At 39.5% G+C, this 20355-nt stretch overlaps 1 protein-coding gene across 1 annotated transcript in view; it reads left to right on the forward strand.

Moving 5' to 3' along the window:
• col5a2b (collagen, type V, alpha 2b) overlaps window positions 1-3903 on the forward strand; it is a 39192-nt gene extending 35289 nt beyond the window's left edge. The window contains exons 51-55 of the mRNA XM_030158882.1: window positions 67-174; window positions 530-890; window positions 980-1170; window positions 1274-1516; window positions 3075-3903. Of these exons, the coding sequence (XP_030014742.1) occupies window positions 67-174; window positions 530-890; window positions 980-1170; window positions 1274-1516; window positions 3075-3221 (1050 nt within the window). The 3' untranslated portion in view covers window positions 3222-3903. The remainder of the gene's footprint in view (window positions 1-66; window positions 175-529; window positions 891-979; window positions 1171-1273; window positions 1517-3074) is intronic.
• Window positions 3904-20355: the final 16452 nt, after the last annotated feature.

Below are 20355 nucleotides of genomic sequence, written 5' to 3' on the forward strand. Positions count from 1 at the left end.
ATCGACATTCTTAAGGGACAAAATAAATGACAAGAAGTGGCCTGTCACTGTCTCGTCAACACACAGGGTCCTCCAGGTCCAGTGGGTCCTTCTGGAAAAGAAGGAAATATCGGGCAGCCTGGACCTATGGGTGCTCCTGGCAGCAGGGGATCCAGCGGAGACACTGGGTTACCGGTAACGTGATAGTTTATTTGTATTTCAGGAGAGCAGGTGATGGTCTGTGTTAAAGCTCATATTAATGTTTCTGCAGATTTCTGAATAAATGAGATACCCAGAGATGATAAAGAAATGTATGCCGTTGCTACATATTTCTAGGAAGCATCTTAGTCATACAAAGCATGAAGACTACATAAACACCCCAAAATATTTTCACATGCTAGAAAGAAATTTTTTAACTTGTGCTCATAAAATACATTCAATTTGACTTAAACATGTAGATAAAACATACCCTGACCTACCAAATGTAACCCCAATAATCCAAATGATTGTCAGTGGCCTTGGTTTTAAGAAGTTGAATGTACTTATTCAGGGTCCAGCTGGTGAACCTGGACCACCAGGACCACCAGGACCACCCGGCCCCCCTACCGCAGCAGTTGATGACCTCTTCGTCGCCCCGGGTGACTATGATGGAAACGGTGATGTCCCAGAGGCTGTGGAATTTCTCGAGGACGATGTAGCAGCCGACCCTCCTCCTCCACTTCCCGAGTTCAACAAAGACGAGGCTCTGCCCAATAGGAGTCCTCTGATCAGACGCACAGACACCGGCATCCACGCCACCCTGAAGACCCTCAGTGGGCATCTGCAGAACCTCCGCAGCCCAGATGGCAGCAAGATGAACCCTGCCAAAACGTGCCAGGACATTAAACAGTGCTACCCACAGAAACAGAGCGGTGAGGGCTTTGTTTTTCTTTTTTTTTTTACTGGTTTCTTATTATTTATAAATCATTATTATTAATCTCACTGATTTTATTTAATACAGGAGAATACTGGATCGATCCAAACCAAGGAAGTGCAAAGGATGCCATCAAAGTCTTCTGTAATATGGAAACTGGTGAAACCTGCATCTCTGCTAATCCTGCCATCATTCCCCGCAAAGCATGGTGGACAAAATCCACTCCCAATGCCAACAAGCTCATCTGGTTTGGAGCCAACATAAACAATGGAGCTAGAGTAAGCAAATCTAGAAACTTCAGAAATGTACTTTTGCTTGTTCAGTTGAACTCACTGACTCCCAGTCCTCAGTTTAATGCTGTCGATCTGAACGCTGTTTCAGTTCCTCTATGGAAATAAAGATGAGCAGCCGAATGTGGTGGCGGTTCAGCTGAAGCTGCTGCAGCTTCTGTCCAAAGAGGCGCACCAGAACATCACCTACCACTGCAGGAACAGTGTGGCTTATAAAGACGGGAAGAGCAACAACATGAAGAAGGCCATGGTGCTCAAAGGCTCCAACGGCCAGGAACTGAGGGCACAAGGCAACACCCGCCTCCGGTACAGCGTCATCGAGGACGGCTGCGCGGTAAGTCCTCCACATTCACCTCTACAATAGCAGCATGTTAAACCCTGGGCCATTTGTTTCCAGTGGGAATCAATTCAACGTAACACAAAACAATGGATTAGTCGATAGCAGAAGCTTCATTCATTTAAACCAAGTTATGATCATAAAACAGCAAAGGTAAGACAGTATTCATGATCATCTCTTCCTCTTTATCTTGGAATCAGCACTACTGTTGTTTTCTTCAAGGTCATATTCAGTGTTTATTTCGCCTCAGATGGGTCACAACTATCTAACATGAAATTAAAACAATATATTAATTCAACCACTTGCATTTGCTAAAAATTGCTTTGCTTGTTATTGTGAACCAAACAATGTTTTTATTGATGGAATTGACTGTGAATTGTGAATGTAGCTCTCAAACACATACACAATACAGTCCTTTCCTTCCACATCATTTTAATATTTCAGAGCTATGTTCCTTATTCCAGAGACATCCAAGAAAAGCAGAAACCTAACATGTTTCTGATGGTTTAATAAAGCTCACCCAGTTCATTCATTTAAGCTTCATTTCCATCACATAAAATAATAATTTTAGATTGGATTTCTCGAAAAACAAGGACAAATTTAGTTTGTCTACTGTTAGGACATTAGGAATTTTGATTTAATTGCAGTGAAATGACCTTTCTCACTCAAAATGTGCAGCATGTTGCATCTATTGAAACAGCAAGTACAATAAAACTGTAGTAAGAGTAAAATAGACTGTAAAAATAGTAGCTTGGCAATATTCAGCCACTGTTTTGCTAGATTTGTTTTCTTTTTTTGTCTATTTTTAGCAAACATGGGTATATCATATGTAATTCTGCCATTTCCATTCTGATATAGATAGATATAAATAGACTTTATTTCGAACATAAGTAGGCAAAAGAAATTCCAGATTTAAAAGGACACTCCAATATATGGAGATAAATCAGCCAAAAAAGAAAATAAATATCACAAATGTATAACTATTTCATTGTGGCTTTTTATCAATATTTAATGTCCGAAAAGGAGTAGGAAGAAGTCGAACTTATATTGTCCCACCCCAATTTACATGACTTGGCTAATCAGCTAATGTATACAGCTAAACCCTCTATTTTACAACCTAATAATTGGTTAGAGGGAAAAAAACATTTTATCATACCTAAATAGCAAGTGTTTTGACAATGACAGCGTCACAGATGGATAACAAAAGTAAATATCAAATTAAACATGTTTTATGTCAATTATCAATATCATATGCATTTTTTTAAACAATATTTAGTTTATTTATGAGAGTTTATAAAATGAACCCAGAATGATGGCAGAAAACTTTTTCACTTTCCAAACATTCTCACTCATAAAACTCATCTATTTTTTTTTTTTTTCACAAATTTTTTTCTCATTTCAAAATACATTTTCCTGAAAATATAAATAATTACCTACCCAAAAATATAAGTTTGGTGTAGATTATTGTAATTTAACTGGTTTGACCAGATGTTAACCTTCCCTTGACTTCACCCTGTACAGTGACATAGACTGATGTTTGTTTGCATTCTGTTAGAAATCCAACGGAGCGTGGGCCCAGACAGTGATCGAGTACAGGACTCAGACTTCGGTGAGGCTGCCCATCGTGGACTTGGCGCCCATGGACATTGGAAAGGCTGACCAGGAGTTTGGCCTGGACATTGGACCTGTCTGCTTCTCATAAACCAAACTCAAACACAAGATGGACAGAAACAGAGGAGCAACAACCAGTCATCTCCACAGTAAAACAATATGGATTAAGGCCACCTCCTCTTTCTGAGTGTGTGACTCGTACAGTGAAGGTTAGATATTTGGTTGCGTCCACATGTCTGAAGCTGTAGACGCAGCGTCTGCGCTGTGGTGTGTACGAGAACCACAGGACTGGTAAGGCATAATTTATTCACCTAGTCGATCAGTTTTCAACCTACGGGAAATGGATGTGGATGGTGCAATGTACTATGTAAAAGCCTGGAGGGAATTTAAAACCCAAATAAATACTAAGTGACGTTACGCAGCAACACAGAATTTTAAGGGAAATGAAACTTGCTGTTGTTTTTTTAGTAATTTTTTATTTTTACATCAAGAGGCCAAGATGGGGCAAAAGTATGGCAATAACTGTAGTTAATAATTTTAATGGAATAAAAAAAAAAAATCATGCTTGAACCTAAATTATTAAGTTCTTTGCAAGAACTCATTTACTCTTTCAGCATAAAACGTCAAGTGTAAATGCAACGTATGACTGTAAATTTGCTAATTATGTGTTTATTGTTGACTATGGATGTGGAATAAATATCTGTCTTTGGAACGACTGTGCTGTTTCCACAAGGAGAAGCAAGATATGTTCAATAAAAACTCAGCCCCACTCATCCAGAGCAGCATTTTGTTGTGAAAACCAGACAGAAAGGCACCACTAGAGGGAGACAGAGATGGATTAGAGCAGGGGTGTCAAACATATGGCACGTGGGCCACCAAAGGGTCCAATCCAGCCTATAGGATGAATCTGGGAAATGCAAAAATTACAAGAAAGATACTAACAGTCAAAGGTGTCAAAATCACTTAAGTTCTGGTTCCACATACAGACCAATTCAATGTCAAATGGGTTGGATCATAATAACCTATAAATAATGACAAACTCCAAAATTTTCTCTTTGTTTTACTGCAAAAAAAGTTAAGTTACATCAAAATAGTTACATTTACAAAGAATCCATTCACAAAAAATTTGAACATTTTGAACAATTATGAACAACCTAAGATGTCTCAAGAGAAATAAATGGAATTTTACCAGTATTCTGCCTGTTACGAAATGTTTTGTGTATTTGTAGATCCACTGTGATTTATAAGTTGTAATGCACATGTATAAGTGAGAAGCTTGGGCATAATATTGTTGAATTCCACAAATTTTTCTTAAGACAGTTTTAAACATTTTCATCATATAATTTTCCTTTTTTTTCATTCTACATTTAGAAAAGTCCAGTGTTTACATTATTTATAAGTTATTATGCTTTTATTTTACTGGTCCAGCCCACTTGAAATCATATTGAGCTATATGTGGCCCCTGAACTAAATTGGATAAGAGTGTGTTTTATTTTCTTCTGGGGTATTGAATACAACATACATGTGTTCACCTGTGTTTCCAGATGTATTGAGTCATTACAACATGAAAAATGAGCAGGGCTTGTTTCATCCGACTGCCTGTTTCTGGAAAAAAAAAACCAAAACAAAACATGTGAGTCTGTACTCAGTGTGTCTTTCCATTCATATGGGTGTGCGACCGAACAAGGTGGAGGGAAAAAAAGACAAAATAAAAAAGGAAAGGGGCTCAGAGAGAGGGAGAGAAGAAGGCGCCCTTACAGGAAACACGAGAGCCAGAGTTCAGGCAGCACATGTTTCTGGGTCGACCTCTTCTCTCCACTCGCACTGAAAGACGTGACACTCTCACCGTTTCCTGCAGCAGCCGGCTCACTCCACATCTGTCCAGGCTGGTCATTTTTAGCAGGAGGTTTGCTATTTTCATTTCACCGCATGGAAAAATGGACGAGGTAAAAGAGAGGGTGAAGCCATTTAAAGGAACTGTCACAATAAGCTGAGCGTGTGCAGTGGATGTTGATACTCTGCAAAAGACATGCTGACATAGAACTAGATTATCTTGTATTAAGCTAAAAAATCTGCCAATGAAGGAATAACATTTTGCTTGGCTAGTACTTCAAAGACCATAATGGATATTTAAACAGAAAACGAAAAAAGGAGGTAAATTTCCACTTGCTCCATGCATGAAATTTAACATCAAAAATACAAATTAACTGTTGAATTAGATCTCTGATAAAGCAGTTGTTTTACATTTAATCTCCCTGCTCATCAAATACTGATGCTTGGCCACATTTCAACACGGGGGGAGCCCTTATAGAATCATTTTTCAACACGTAATAGCCCAAATGATGTGTAGACATTACCATGGTTACAGGTTTAGACATACAGCTGCGGAAAAAAATATTGGACCATCAAAAGTCATTAAAAACAATGGCTATGCAATCAAGTACTAAGTCCTGTGTGTATCATGTGACTTAAACATGGAATGCCTAAAAGCACTGTTCTTGTCAGTACAGTGCCATAGATACTGATGTAAGAACTGAAGTGATTTTGGTTATTATCAAGAAAACATGGAAAACTGCTAGATATCAGCTCTTAAATTAAACTCTTATGAGCTATTTTTGTTTTTATCATTATATTTGCTCAAACAAATGTACCTTTAGTTGTACCAGGCATTAAAATGAACAAGAAATTGAAGAAAACAAGGGGTGGTTTAATATTTTTTTCTGCAACTGTAAAAACAACTGGGTTAGAGTTAAACAAATGGTTCAAGTAGGGTTAAGAGCGGTGGTCCAAGACAAAGGCTGTGTTTCCATATAAGGAAAATAAAATAAAGGTGAAGCATACTTTTGGAACACTTGTATAAAAGGAAATGTTATCTAAGTGTATTTCCATGAACAGGTTTGGACCGAATAAATAAGGTTGAGTAATGACATCAGAAGGTGGTCATGTAGGCTACATTACATATTTGAGGTGAAGGTTAAAAGGGAAAGTTGCTTTATTATCCCCATAGGGAAATTCAGTTTCTGCATTTTACCCATAATTATACAAACACAGTACTTAGCATTAGCTTTAGCATTAGCACATAGCATACATTAGGAGCAGTGAACTGCCATTGAAGACGCTCAGGGACTAATACCGTAATAGCAGACACTTTATCAGAATATATAAGATGATGCAACAAACAGCCTGAACCTTTAATATGAATTAAAGGTTAAATGTTTCAACTTTCATGATGTATTTGCTCAATGTTAATATATTCAATATTAAATACATTCACAGAAACGTATGTAATAGCTTCTTTTTGCAACTCTGATCGCAAATGATCCCTGAAAGTGCAAAATTTGGGAGAATGAATCTGTAAAACATGACAAATTGAGTAAAAATGGACCAGTGAATTTGCACCACTCTGGAACATTTTCCTTCACTTAAAACTATATCTTATGAACAAAACCAAATATCAGAATAGAATAGAATAGAATAGAATAGAATAGAATAGAATAGAATTCAAGAGCAATGAATATCAGTTTAGCAGCAGATTCTTAAAGTGCAAAAAGGAAGACTGTAGATACAACTATCATATATTATGCTGAATTATACTGAATACTGAAAAATACTGAAAATATACAAAAGGCCAAATTTACACCACAAACAGAAGAAATGTATGCAACATATAAAGGACATATACAAGGTAAAAAAAAAAAAAAAAAAAAAAAACAATGTGCAAAAGAAAGTTTTGCATATGTCATGATGTATCTATGAAATATTGTTGTTATAAAAAATAAGAATCTGGAGGGTCTTAAATGAACAGATGACATGTGAACTAACATTGTGTATAACTGCTAAAAAATGCTCAATATAAAAGACAGGATCACCAAGTTTTAAAAGTCTCAGGGTTTATCTTCAGAACGACATGTCCTCTTTTGTGTTATTGTAAAATTATTTCATCTTAGATTTGGTCACCTCTGATTCATCTGTTGTTTTTAATCTTGCCTGGTCTTCAGATCTGTCTTTAACCCATAAAGACCCAAACCATCTACTGATCTAAACTGTTTAATACCTGTTGATCCACTAATCCTGTCAATACATGTAAATAATTGGTGTAAAATGCAGTTTGTCATCTTTTCATGGTCATCAGATATGATTCATTTGGACGTTCAGAGGCTCCATAGTAAGAGACACTTGTTTTTATGTTCATTTATTGATATATTTTGTGTAAAAAGTCACTTTTTCTTCAGTTTTCTCTGTTTTTTGATATAATAACCTTTGAATTTACTCTGAGCTTTAATGAACATCTACATGATCATCATCAATCATCATTTAATTTAATAAAGGAAAATACATGATTTACACTGAAAAAACACAAAATACAGAGGATAATATTATACTCAGTGCCAATGAAAACGCAACACTTGAAGATTCTTATATTTTTTTAAATTGATGAGGATTTTTATTCCATAAGCTCTTTGGAATTAATCATAGGCCATTTCTATACAGTAAAAATAAAAAATCACATCCAAATTTGTTGACAAAAAATAACGATGAAGAAAGAAACTCAAGGACCCCCAAAACCAAAAGTCACAAAGCGGTCCCGGAGGTGCTGCAGCTGAATGTAGCGATCCTGCTGTGGCGTGGTCACACATGTTCGTCCAGGGCGAGGTCTGTCTGCAGCTGACCCAGTTTCTTCATGCCTCTGTTGCATCCTGACTATGGTGGACACATTGCATCCAAAACGGCGCGCCACCTGCCGAGCAGAGATTCCAGCCTCCAGGAGCCCCAGAGCATGGCATCTGTGGTCACATGTCAGTCTAGGCATCGCTGAGTTATTGCAAATGACTTTCATGCTTTTCAGCTCGCCTTTATGTACAGAACATGACCATTCCTTAACTGACCACAATTCCTTAAGTTGAGCAGTTCATTGCTGAGCAATGAGAAAAACAAGTCTTATGAATGCAGACAAGTTCATTCAAGTGTGACAATAGCTCAACCCGTCTCAGGTTGTAAGAAATTGTCTGGGATTATCTCATACAGGTGAAACTTAAACATATTGATGCAGCTCAGGAACAATAAAACACATTCAAGTGTTGCGTTTTCATGGGCACTGGGTATATAATAAATAGGGATAAATTGTGAAATAGTGAAAGGTTAGAGAAAAAAATCATTTGGGAGCTGCCACAAAAGTCGCATTGGGGTCTTTACACATTAAAGATGCCTCACAGCTGAATATTGTTATTGTTATTCCTCTGAGTGGACAAGCGGGGGTGCTGTTTTGCAGAACTTGGTTAAATCCACCAAATGAGCCTGTGCTGCTTTAATTAGCCTCCTGTCCTGCTCATCTCAGACAGGAAGAAGTCATTCCACGCTTCCTCAGGAAATATATGAGCCCTGAGGTTCGACTCTTTTCTTAAACCTCTTTTCATCTGCCGCATGTGAAAATTCCCATCTCTGAGACCCAGTGGTGGGCTTCTGCTGAAACCACGTGGGCCCCCTTTACCTGAACCTGGACCCAGACCCTCACTGGGGTGTCTCTCCTGTTCGCGGAGGAGCCTGGATGAGATTTCCCAGCTACTCCTTTTCCTTCCTGTGCACCCTCCAACCCCACCTCACTGACGCCCCTCGAAAACACTCGAAGTACACTGGGAAAGGACCGAACTGTTGGCCTCATTTAGTCCCACCGGCGTGGAAAAAAACGGAGGTGGAAAGGAACTTTACCCAAGTACTTGTACTAGAGTTGAATCTTTTCGGTTTCTCCGAAAGATTTCCATCTGCTCCACTATGTCTCACTGTCAAATAGTAGACGTACTCACTCCAGTGTGTTTATTTGACAGGTTTAGTGTCTTTTCAGATGATTTGATAGGGGAAAAAAAAAAAAACGAATACAACTGGAGATTAATTTTCAGTGCATTAAGCCCAGTTCAGACCATAACCCAAAACCTGATGGTTTACAATTTAATTAGCAACAACTCTGTCTTTTTAACCCATGAAGACCCAAACAGCCACTGGTGAACAAAACCAACTACTGATCTAAACTGTTTAATACCTGTTGATCCACGAATCCTATCAATCCATGTAGATAATTGGTGTAAAATGCACTTTGTCATCTTTTCATGGTCATCAGATATGACCCATTTGGACGTTCAGAGGCTCCATAGTAACCATGGAAACACCGTCATCTTCTATAGCATTGATTCACCAGTAAAACCTGTGGAGTTGGATCAATGACAGTGGATGGAGACACTTGGTTTATGTTCAGTTACTGATATATTTGATTGAAAAAGTTGCTTTTTCTTTAGTTTTCTCTGTTATGATATAATAACCTTTGAATTTACTCTGAGCTTTTATGAACATCTAGATGATCAATGAATTAAATATAGGAAAATACCTGACTTACACTGAAAAAACTCAAACTAAGTAGGGTGATATTATAATAAATGGTGATAAGTCATTTAAGGAAGGTTAAATATAGAAAAAAACTTAGTTTGGGAACTGACACAAAGTAGCACTGGGCCATTATGGGTTAAACATGTATTTATTGAGATTTTCTTCTTTTACCCAAGACAAGTAACAAACAAACAAGGCACATAGAGAGTATATATATGTTATAAAAAAAACATAAGAAAGAGACAACCAACAATAATATTACAGAAAGAAACAAAAAAAAATCAAATAAATAAGAAAATATATCAGTTTGTGTCATCCATCCAACCATTAACAGGTATATTATTATTCTCACGAAAACTGTAGAAAATGGTCCAACAACTGGGGCAGCAACTCTTTGTACTTAGAGTTAATTAAGGGTAACTAAAGACCAGCTTTTTAATGCAGAATTAAAAATGCAATATTTCAGATTTGAGCTACCTGTGTACATACACGGATTTTATCTTGGTCACTTGTTGACATTTCTATTTCTAAACTAATAGTAGCTCCTGATGCATAGTATTGCTGCTGTAGAGGAACTTGAAGATAATAATAATAATAATAATAATAATAATAATCTTTATTTATATAGCACTTTTCATACATTAAAAACTGTAGCACAAAGTGCTTTACATATCAGTTTAAAAATCAGTACCCGCCCCCCACCCACACCCACCCACTCACCCGCACACACACACACACACACACACACACACACATATACATGCAAACCCACAAGCTCACACATACTTAAGAAGACTGACTGAGCACGGGTAGACCAGAACAAAAATGTACAAGTAAAGGTAAAAGATCAATTTAGGAGGCGCTGTCTCAGGGAGCCATCCGCACCAGGAGGCAGCCGCCGACCCCGGCGACCAGGCACCAGCAACACAGCCCCGCATCCCAACTAGCGGGAGAGGGCCAACTGGGACCCCCACCCACCAGAAAGGAGCGGACCCCAGTGAGAGAAGGCGCCACAGCCCCCGGAGTCCACAGCCGCCCCCCGGCATGGAGGGCTCCCTCTGATGAAACACCGGAGAATAAGAAACATTAAAAAGATATAAAAGAACTGATTAAAAGAAGCTAAATTTAAGACATATATGAAAATAATAAAAATATTAAACATTAAAATGATAAAACAGAAGCACTGGTTAAAAGAATCTTAAGATATATATATTAAATATAACTATAAAACCTTTGCGTAGATAAAACAGAAGCATCAGTTAAAAGCCAAATTAAAAAGGTGGGTCTTGAGCCTGGTTTTAAAAATTTCTACATTCTCTGCGGCCCTGAGGTTCCCTGGCAGGGTGTTCCAGAGGCAAGGAGCATAATGCTGAAAAGCTGCCTCTCCATGGGTTTTTGTATTGGCTTTTGGAACTGTTAAAAGGCCAGTGCCAGAGGACCTCAGGGTCCGCGAGGGTTCATAGGGTAAAAGCAAGTCTAAAAGATAAGAAGGCGCAAGACCATTAAGACATTTAAAGACTATTAAAAGGACCTTAAAATCAATCCTGAAACACACGGGGAGCCAATGCAGTGATTTTAAAACCGGTGTAATGTGAGCCCGCCTTCTGGTCTTCATCAGCACTCGAGCGGCTGAATTTTGGAGAAGTTGGAGTTGTGAGATTCTGTCTTTGGGAAGACCAGAAAGCAGGGCATTACAGTAGTCAATCCTACTGGAAATAAAAGCATGCATCAGCATCTCCGTGTTGGCTCGAGAGAGAACTGGACGAACTCTGGCTATGTTCTTAAGATGGTAAAAACCTGTTTTTACAATAGATTTAATGTGTGGGATGAAAGTGAGCTCAGAGTCAAAGATAACGCCCAGGTTTTTTACTTGTACCGATGGGTTGAAAGAGTATGCTTGTAATTTTGGTAAGTATTTCTCTCTCGTAGCCTCAGGACCGATAACTAAAACTTCAGTTTTGCCCTGGTTGAGCTGTAAGAAGTTTTCTGCCATCCAGGTTTTAATATTTAAAATACAGTTAAAAAGGGCATCAACTGGCCGAGTGTCTTCAGGAGACATGGCAATATACAGCTGTGTGTCATCAGCATAGCTGTGAAAGTTGATGCCATGTATCCTGATGATATCCCCAAGTGGGAGCATATATAAATTAAAAAGTATGGGGCCTAAGATTGATCCTTGGGGCACACCACATCTAATTTCATGGATCGCTGAAGAGCATGTATCCATACTTACCAAAAATTTCCTGTCTGTGAGATAGGATTGAAACCAGTTAAAAACAGTACCAGAGAGGCCCACCAGGTGTCTCAGTCTATTTAAAAGAATTGGGTGATCTACTGTGTCAAAAGCAGCGCTCAGATCCAGTAGCACCAGGACTGAGATCTTGTGTGAGTCCAAGTTGCACCTGAGATCATTGACTATCTTTAAAAGAGCTGTCTCCGTACTGTGATTAATCCTAAAACCAGACTGATATTTTTCTAAAATGGTATTTTTATTTAAAAAGTCATTCAATTGATTGAAAACAACTTTCTCTATAATTTTGCTTAAAAAAGGTAAGTTGGATATGGGTCTGTAGTTATTAAAATTGTCTGGGTCCAGGTTGCTCTTCTTCAGAAGGGGCCTCACCACCGCCGTTTTAAAGGCAGCAGGAAAGGTGCCCGTCTGAAGAGAGCAATTAACAATGTTTAAAAGCTCGCTTTCAAAGGATCCATAAAATAACTTAAAAAGCGATGTGGGAATTGGGTCTAAAAGGCAGTTGGTTGGGTTTACTTGGGAGAAAACTCTACCAAGTGTCTGAGCATCAATCAGGGCAAAACTGTCCAGTGTTTCATCAGGTAAAAGTAGACCCTCAGTCTTATTAAAAATGGTTCCTTGAACAGGTAAAATACTAGATCTGATAAAATCAATTTTGCTCCTGAAGTGGTCTGCAAAACTATCACACAAGGAGTCAGTTGTGGCAGAGTGTCTGGTGATATCTGGATTAATTAAATGATCAATGGTGGAGAAAAGGAGTTTGGAATTATTTTTGTGTGAGGAAATTATATTGGCGAAGTATGTGTTTCTTGCCTGTCTGACTGCCTTGTTGTATATTTGAAGTTGTTCCAAGAATAACTGATGGTTTATTGTTATTTTGTTCTTCCTCCATTTTCTTTCCGCCATCCTGCATTTTCTTTTCAACGTTCGTGTTTCCTCATTTCTCCATGGAGGTGCAGGCTTTATTTTCACCTTTTTTGTAATCAGTGGAGCTACAGAATTGAGGCTTGACTTAAGTTTGTTATTAAAATTTTCAACAATAAAATCACAGGATGCAGATAAAGGAACTGGAGGGTATTTTTGTAAAACTTCAATAAAATTTGCAGCCACTTCAGGAGTCAGACAGCGCCTCCTCACAGTCCTCACCGAGGTCTCCCTTTTGTTAAAACCGGTGATGCTAAAAAACACACAGTAGTGGTCAGATACAGCCAAATCAACAACAGAGGACACACTCGTGGACAGACCATGGCTAATGACAAGGTCCAGAGTGTGTCCCCTGTTGTGAGTCGGCTGCATGACGTGTTGGGTAAAGTCCATGGAATTCAGTAAGTTCATAAAATCTTTGGATAACTTATCGGACTCATTATCAATGTGCAAATTAAAATCACCGGAAATTAAAATCATATTGTAAGAGGTGTGGATTATTGATAAAAACTCTGAAAACTCATCAATAAAAGCTGCACACTGTTTTGGTGGTCTGTAAACAGTGACGCAGATAATTGCAGGGTTATTAAAAACAAAGGCATGGTGCTCAAAGGTGGGGTACTGATCAAACGAAATTTGCTTGGTAAAAAGGGCATCAGATGTGATTGAGGCAGTACCACCACCTTTCTTGCCCTTTCTAATAGAAAATACAAAGTTAAAATTTGGTGGGGAGGCCTCGGTGAGAACTGCTGGTGCATCCGTGCTCAGCCATGTCTCTGTTAAGAATAAACAATCAATCCGATGATCTAAAATCAAGTCATTAACAATAAAAGCCTTATTTGAAAGAGAGCGGACATTTAGAAGTGCCATACTGAAGGCTGCAGATGAGTTGTTGGTTGGGGGTGTGGTTGCTTTGGAGTTATTGACTGTGAGAGTGATGAGGTTGTCTGGGTCCATTGAGCGGGGTACTTTTGGTGGGTGTCTGAGGAGTCTGTGTGTTGTCCAAACCGGGATGTGACTGGCGGGGTGTGGTTTTGCAGGGAGTGTGCTGTGTGACCAAAGGGGGGAGCTGTGAGCTGTTTTAGTGGGTGAGGGGGGAAACACAGGTGTAGGGGTGTGTGGTGTAAACAGTCAGTCACGTGGGGCAGAGTGTAAAGTGTACTGAATGTTTCCAGCTAGTGTAGAGCTGCCCAGTTTGTTTGGGTGGACGCCATCGGCCCTGTAAAAGGAGGGGCGGTTCCAGAAGAGGTTAAAATTGTCGATAAAACCAAAGTCATAAGTGCGGCAGGTCAGCTGGAGCCAGGTGTTCAGGCTGAGGAGTCTACTGAAACGCTCCGCGCTGCGAGACAGTGTTGGTATTGGACCACTGATAAAAACTGACCTGCCACAGCTCTGCAGGAAACTAAAAAGCGTCTTAAAATCAGTTTTTGTCAGCTCGGACTGCCGACGAGCTGTGTCATTGCAGCCAACGTGAACTATAATGCGTTTTACGGAGGATGGAAGTGACGGTAACAGGTCCGGTAGTTTGTCCAGTATGTGTGCGGCTGTGGCTCCAGGAAAACAGCGTGTGATGGAGTTGGCGAAACGAATGTGTCTGATGATACTGTCACCCACGATCAGAGTGGAGGGCTCAAACAGAGGACGAGGGGACATGGAGTAGTGGTACTCACGGTTTGTGGGTGAGCCGGCTGGACTATGTGGTCCGGCAGGGGAGTGAGGCAGACTCACGGCATCAGGACAGGGAGGGTTCCCGGTCTTATCCGGACGAGGAAGCCCACCGGAGTGTCGGAGGTCGAGGTCCGGGGGGGAGGACGTTGGGCCGGGCTGGCTAGAATACCGGACTTGTCCGGACGAGGAAGCCCACCGGAGCGTCGGAGCTCAGGCTCCTCCAGGGTCCTGTGCCGGATGGAGGAGGTTGTGGACCGTTTGGAAGGACGTTGGGTTGGCCTGTCAGCGGGACCCTCTGCCGATCGGCCACCACAGGCGGTATCCACCACCGGCAGTGTGGATGTATTGGCGTGAGCCGGCGGCGGAGAAGTGTCCCGGTCTGTGGATGGGAGAGGAGCGGGAGGATCAGCTGGGTGAGCCGGGTTGTCATCATCCAGGACAGCAAAGCGGTTGGAGAGGCTTAGCTGAGGGGGAACGGCGGCACCATCAGCGCTCCGGTTGCGGCCGCGGACCACCACCTCAGCCCAGGATGACCCACGGTTTGGGGTTGAACAGGAGGGCTGCCGGGAAGTCAGAGGGTCCCAAGGGATTGTATCCTGAAGGCTTGCACTCAATGTTGTTGCGAACTTTTTAGAGTGCTCTGCAACCATGAAGCCGGACAGCCGAGGAAAACGAGCTGTGAAGCTGGACAGGAGGGACTCCTTCCTTCGCAGTTCCTCCAACAGACGATGGATATCTTCCTTCAGGTCTGCTATTTTCTTATTCGCTCTTTTTAGAGGCTCACTGTCATCGTGAGGTGTTGTTGGCATTGTAGCTCTGGTAGTGGAAGACCAGGCTCTCCAGATGTGAATTTGGCGCCAATGTGTACCCGGTTTCTTATTCGGCGATCGTAAAATACAGACGCTCGATTACTAAAAACACTTGAATTATAAAAGCCCAGGGATATACAGTTAAAATTCATACGGTAAAAAGGTAAGAGATATCCGTAAAAACAGGTTAAAAATTGGTAAAAGTGATCCTTCAAGGCAGAGCTATCGTATGACAGGTACTGACGCCGACGCATGCGCAGATGTATGGAGTGAGAAGGAGTGAAAAGGAGTGAGAAGTACAAGATGAGCAAAAGCAACCAACTCTATCATTTATTTATAATTTATTCATTATCTCAGCTTATTTATTACAGTTAAAGCTTCAATATGTAAGATTTGCATGTGAAGTTTCTGCAACTCTATCTCTAGTTCTGCTGATTTCAATCTGACTTGAGTCCATTTTTGAAAATCTGTCTTTGCTCATGAGTTTTTTTAATTCTTGTCTTTTCCTCCTCTGCAGCGCCAATGAAACCACAAGCTACATTAGCTTTGAAATGGAGCAAACTTGTTCCTAGCACAAAACATATTTGCACAGAAACTGCATATAAGCCAATGTGAATTTGAGATCGGAATAGATTTTATTATCATCACACAATCCTATGCAATTAAATTAGGAGGCTCAGACCGATGCAATGTGAAGAGATGTTAAAAAAAAATCATAGTATTAGACCATAAAAAATACAGTAAAAAAAAAAAAATCTAAAAGGTGTAAGTAAAAAATTACAAGGTGCATTTTACCAGAGCTTACTGCACTATAAAACTGATATAGAAATGCATTTGAAGTGTAGTGTGGCACTGTAGATGTAATATTGATATTGTGGTAATAGGCATTGTCAGTTATTTCCTCAGGAGCAGAAGAAGAGAAGAAGTTTTCTTACATTTTTAACTTCTAAAGCTTGAACGATAAAACTTTGCTGTAGAATTTTGTTGAAGTCTGTGTTAGGAACAACAGTGTATGAGTTAAATGTAAGTAAAGAGGAAATGGACACAAGCAAACACAAATGCTACATAATATTGAACCTTGGAGGCAAGTAATGGTGAAAATAAATGCATATAAATGTATAATAAATGTAATAATCTATCCCTCAGTGGTTGTATTTTTGTTGGTTTATAAAGCCAACAATGTGTAATGATGCAGAAAAATTATTTTAAATGCTCTTTGTGTGTTTCATTAGGCTGTAGTCTCATTACTACTATACACTCCTGTATCATTAGTGTAATTTGCAAATTTTAGCCAAAATTGTTGAAACGTGACAGCTCACAGTGAAGTGAAATGAAGTAAAGTAAGTCACACCCTGTTATCCCACACTGACACAAAGGCATGTTAGCTTAAACCATGGCTGGCTCTCCGTTCACACACACAGACACCCCTCCTTCAGCGGCAGAGGTCGGAGCTGATCGAAAGGGAAATGGTTCGCTTTAACATCCCACCTTTTCCCAGATCCTGGGAGGAGCGTGTGCCTGGTGGCAGCTCGGAGAACAATGGCAGGAAACTGGGAGAGGAGCGAGGGAGTTCCTGTTGGCAGGATGATGCTGAAGACGAGAGCTGCGACGCCGCCTCGTTGGAGTGGATACTGGCCCACCGCCCTGCGCTATAGGAACTGGGCTCTTTAAAACACTAATACTCTTATTGTTTGAGATGTTTTGAAAACTGCCTGGTAAAATATCTGATACTGGCCTTAGATGTTTTTTTAGGTAAAGGCTCGAAACAGTGCTCTAAGTGGCATTGTGATGTTCACTTTTAACGATGAAAGCGCTACGAAGATGCATTGCCGTACGCCTTTGCATCGTAATTGTTGGATGATATATACATGTAATTTCCCGTTGGACCCAGACCACAAGGACACATAAAAGCTCCCACTTCAATCCACATCAGTTGAACACTGATCAGGGCACAGCTGCATTTCCGCCACACTTAAAGCTGTAAATCATAATGTCAGTGCCGTTGACAACAAAGAATATTGTATAGCTGCTTTTGTTGACCTCGTAAAGGCATTGGATTCGATTGATAATTCCATTTTGCTGCAAAGGTGAAGAAATACAGGTTCAATAGCTATTGCTGTGGGTGTATACTCTCCATGAGGCTGGAGTGTCTTCTCTCAGTCAAAGGTGTCTCTCAAGGTTCCATACTTGGCCCAACACTTTTCGTTATTTACATCAACAATATCACATTCTGGTGGTGACTCATATCAACCTGTGTGCTGATGACACTCTCCTCTATAAATCTAGCTCTTCTTTCAACAAATGAGCTTCGGTAACATTTCACAGGCCTTTCTTCCGATCTTCATTTAACATTGAGGACATGCAAAACAAAATGTGTGATCTTGAACAGAAATGTTCCAGAAATTGAATGCCTCATAATGCCTCCACTCTCTTCTTTGAAAAATTTAGTGAAGCCAACATTTTGTGAGAGTTGCACCATCTTTTAGCCATTTTTGAGTTTATACTTGCAACTATTATGAATGTTTTAATAATCACCTGATCACCTGGACACCTACCACGATCATAGACCCCCCCCCCCACACACACACACACTATTCATTAAGTCATAAACATAATTACTTGTGTGACAATAGGCATGCTTTGTATCACTAGAAGGCTTAGATTGTCTCAATTTTTTTCTATTTGTGTATTTTCATGAAAGTCATGGAAATCTAAAGAACAATTTATCATAAAGTTATGATGTGTCGAGGATTATTCATGCTCTTTAAGTCCAGGGGTCACTTCATATTTAAGGAGGTCTGGATCGAAGAAATTTGCTCATGTACAGATCTGCATTATCACCATGTTTAATCATGTTGGATTAAAATTTGGTCATCATTAATTAATTTACATAAAATGAATGAATGATGAATGAACTCTATTTCGAACATGTAGAGCAATAAAAATAAATAAATGCATACATTTTTATCATTTCTGTAATGTGTTAGAAATTGAGAAAGCTGAAGTAAAAGTTTATTCATTCCTACCCAAAATTCAACTCATTACAAAACAACACACAAACTACACTAATTTCAATCAATATCAATCAATATAATAATTATCATATATATATATATATATATATATATATATATATATATATGTATACACACACACACACACACACACACACATATATATAATGGGAAAATTAAAGAGTTTCCCCACTGCTTTCAAGATTGGAAAACATCAGAGGAAGCAAAAGTAGAAGAAACAGACAATTTTAACAAAATTCAATTATGAGAAAAAACCTGTGTTCCATAGAGATCCCTAAAGTAATAACAAAATCAGAAATGAGGAGGGTTATTTGATTAAAACCACAGTCCCACAGATCATCTCAGAGGTGCCAGATTTCCTAGCTCCACCCCTGGCCTGCGTTCTGGAAACGAACTCTTCAAATGATGTATTCACACATTTGATATTTGATCATGACGTCCTTTCAGAAACACCAAAGTGGCCGGGTGACCAAAGACGAGTGAGTATTGACATCACCGCCCAATGAGCTGCTCAGATAATTCATGACCCTGCGGCGGTTTGAAAGCAGCGTGAAGCAAGAGGCGGCCTTCCTGCGGTCCCACCCAGGCCCGGGTCACATCCACACCGCCGGGCCACATTGCTCACCCTAACCCCTGTGCTGTACGCCCTCCACACCCTCCAGTCCAGCCAAGAACTCATTCCATTGTTCTCCAGAGTAAGACATCCCTGTGCACAAGTGGCCAGAACACGCTAGAACCCAGATGTGCTGTTTTTTTTTTCTTCGCAGTAAGATGTGTGTATGGAATGTGTATGTGTGTGATTGTTTTTATGAGGGTGAATTAACAAGAAAGTTCTCTGTAAAACTCTTCTGATGAAGTGGAATGATTGGAAATGGTATGTTGAAAATTCTTTTTTTTTAGTAATTCCACCAGATATTTTTTTGTTAGGCTGAAAAACAACAGAAGCCCTTTTGTTTTTAACCACTTTCTTTGATGCGGTGACGTGAAAACCCAAGCTAAATCAAACCAGAGTCATGATTTGACATCGTCTTACTTTAATGGCCTGATGTCACATATCTGATGGTACTTTTACTACAAGTTAATTCTTCTTCGTGTGCATTCCAGACATGCCGCTGTTTCTGTTGCTGGGAAATTGCATGTAGTTTTTTTCCGAGATTGACCCACACTCATGACAAATGGGAAATGGGAAGTTTCCTCCTTTAGGGTAGGCCAGGTTGGATGGGCTTCGTAAACACCTAGAACAAATAATTTACTACTTTGAAGCAGCTTCACCACCATTTTTTCATATAAAATGTAATATTTTCAACTTTAGAATACTGCAACAAAGAGGAAGAAACATCACATTAAATGCAAATTCAGAGGAATCTGTTATTTTACTCCAAATAAATCCACATATACCCTTTGCTAATGAAATGACAACATGAATATGACATTAAATGCGACATAAATAAAATGTTATATTTAGATTCTCATTAGCAGTGGTGGTGAAAACTGCACTTATCTCCACAACATCATCTACTACTATCACATAATTTATAATTGTTTGGGTTAATGCCCTGCCCACATTCATACAGATACGTTTTAAATGGGTCTTTTCCACCACCAAATTTTATTCTGTTTTTGCAAAAATAATTTCAAATCAGTGCAAACACTCAGATAAACCATGGGTTCTGGAGGACTTTGGACAAAACACAGATGCAAAGGCTTTAATCTGTTATCCAGTTGAGCACCAATGAAAAGATATGTATCTCAAGTGTTGGTTCAGTATATTCTTTATATTATATGTGGTGGCCAAAATTATTAGAACACTTGGCATATTTAGGAGGTTTCATCTGTATTTTTTTTTTTGTTAAAATACCCATGAAATGAATTAAATATCAACAAAGTCATCATTATACTCTATAAACCATAGAGTAGAGCCATCAGAAGGAGATTTAGCTCATTTTCTAACAAAAAAAAGTTGCCTATTTCACTGTCGGTGTCACACAATTGTGTTTCTTCACAGAAAAATTGCCTGATGTGGTAAAGGTGATGGTTTACAATACAGGAATTTACTGTAGAAGGTCTGACATAATTTTCAAAACATTGTCCTTTTCTTTCCAGTAGTAACATAACATGCCTAATTGTGAAGGGACTCAAACCCTCAGTCTCCTGATCTGCAGT

This window comes from Sphaeramia orbicularis, chromosome 2 (genome assembly GCF_902148855.1).
Source record: "Sphaeramia orbicularis chromosome 2, fSphaOr1.1, whole genome shotgun sequence".
Classification (NCBI taxonomy): domain Eukaryota; kingdom Metazoa; phylum Chordata; class Actinopteri; order Kurtiformes; family Apogonidae; genus Sphaeramia; species Sphaeramia orbicularis.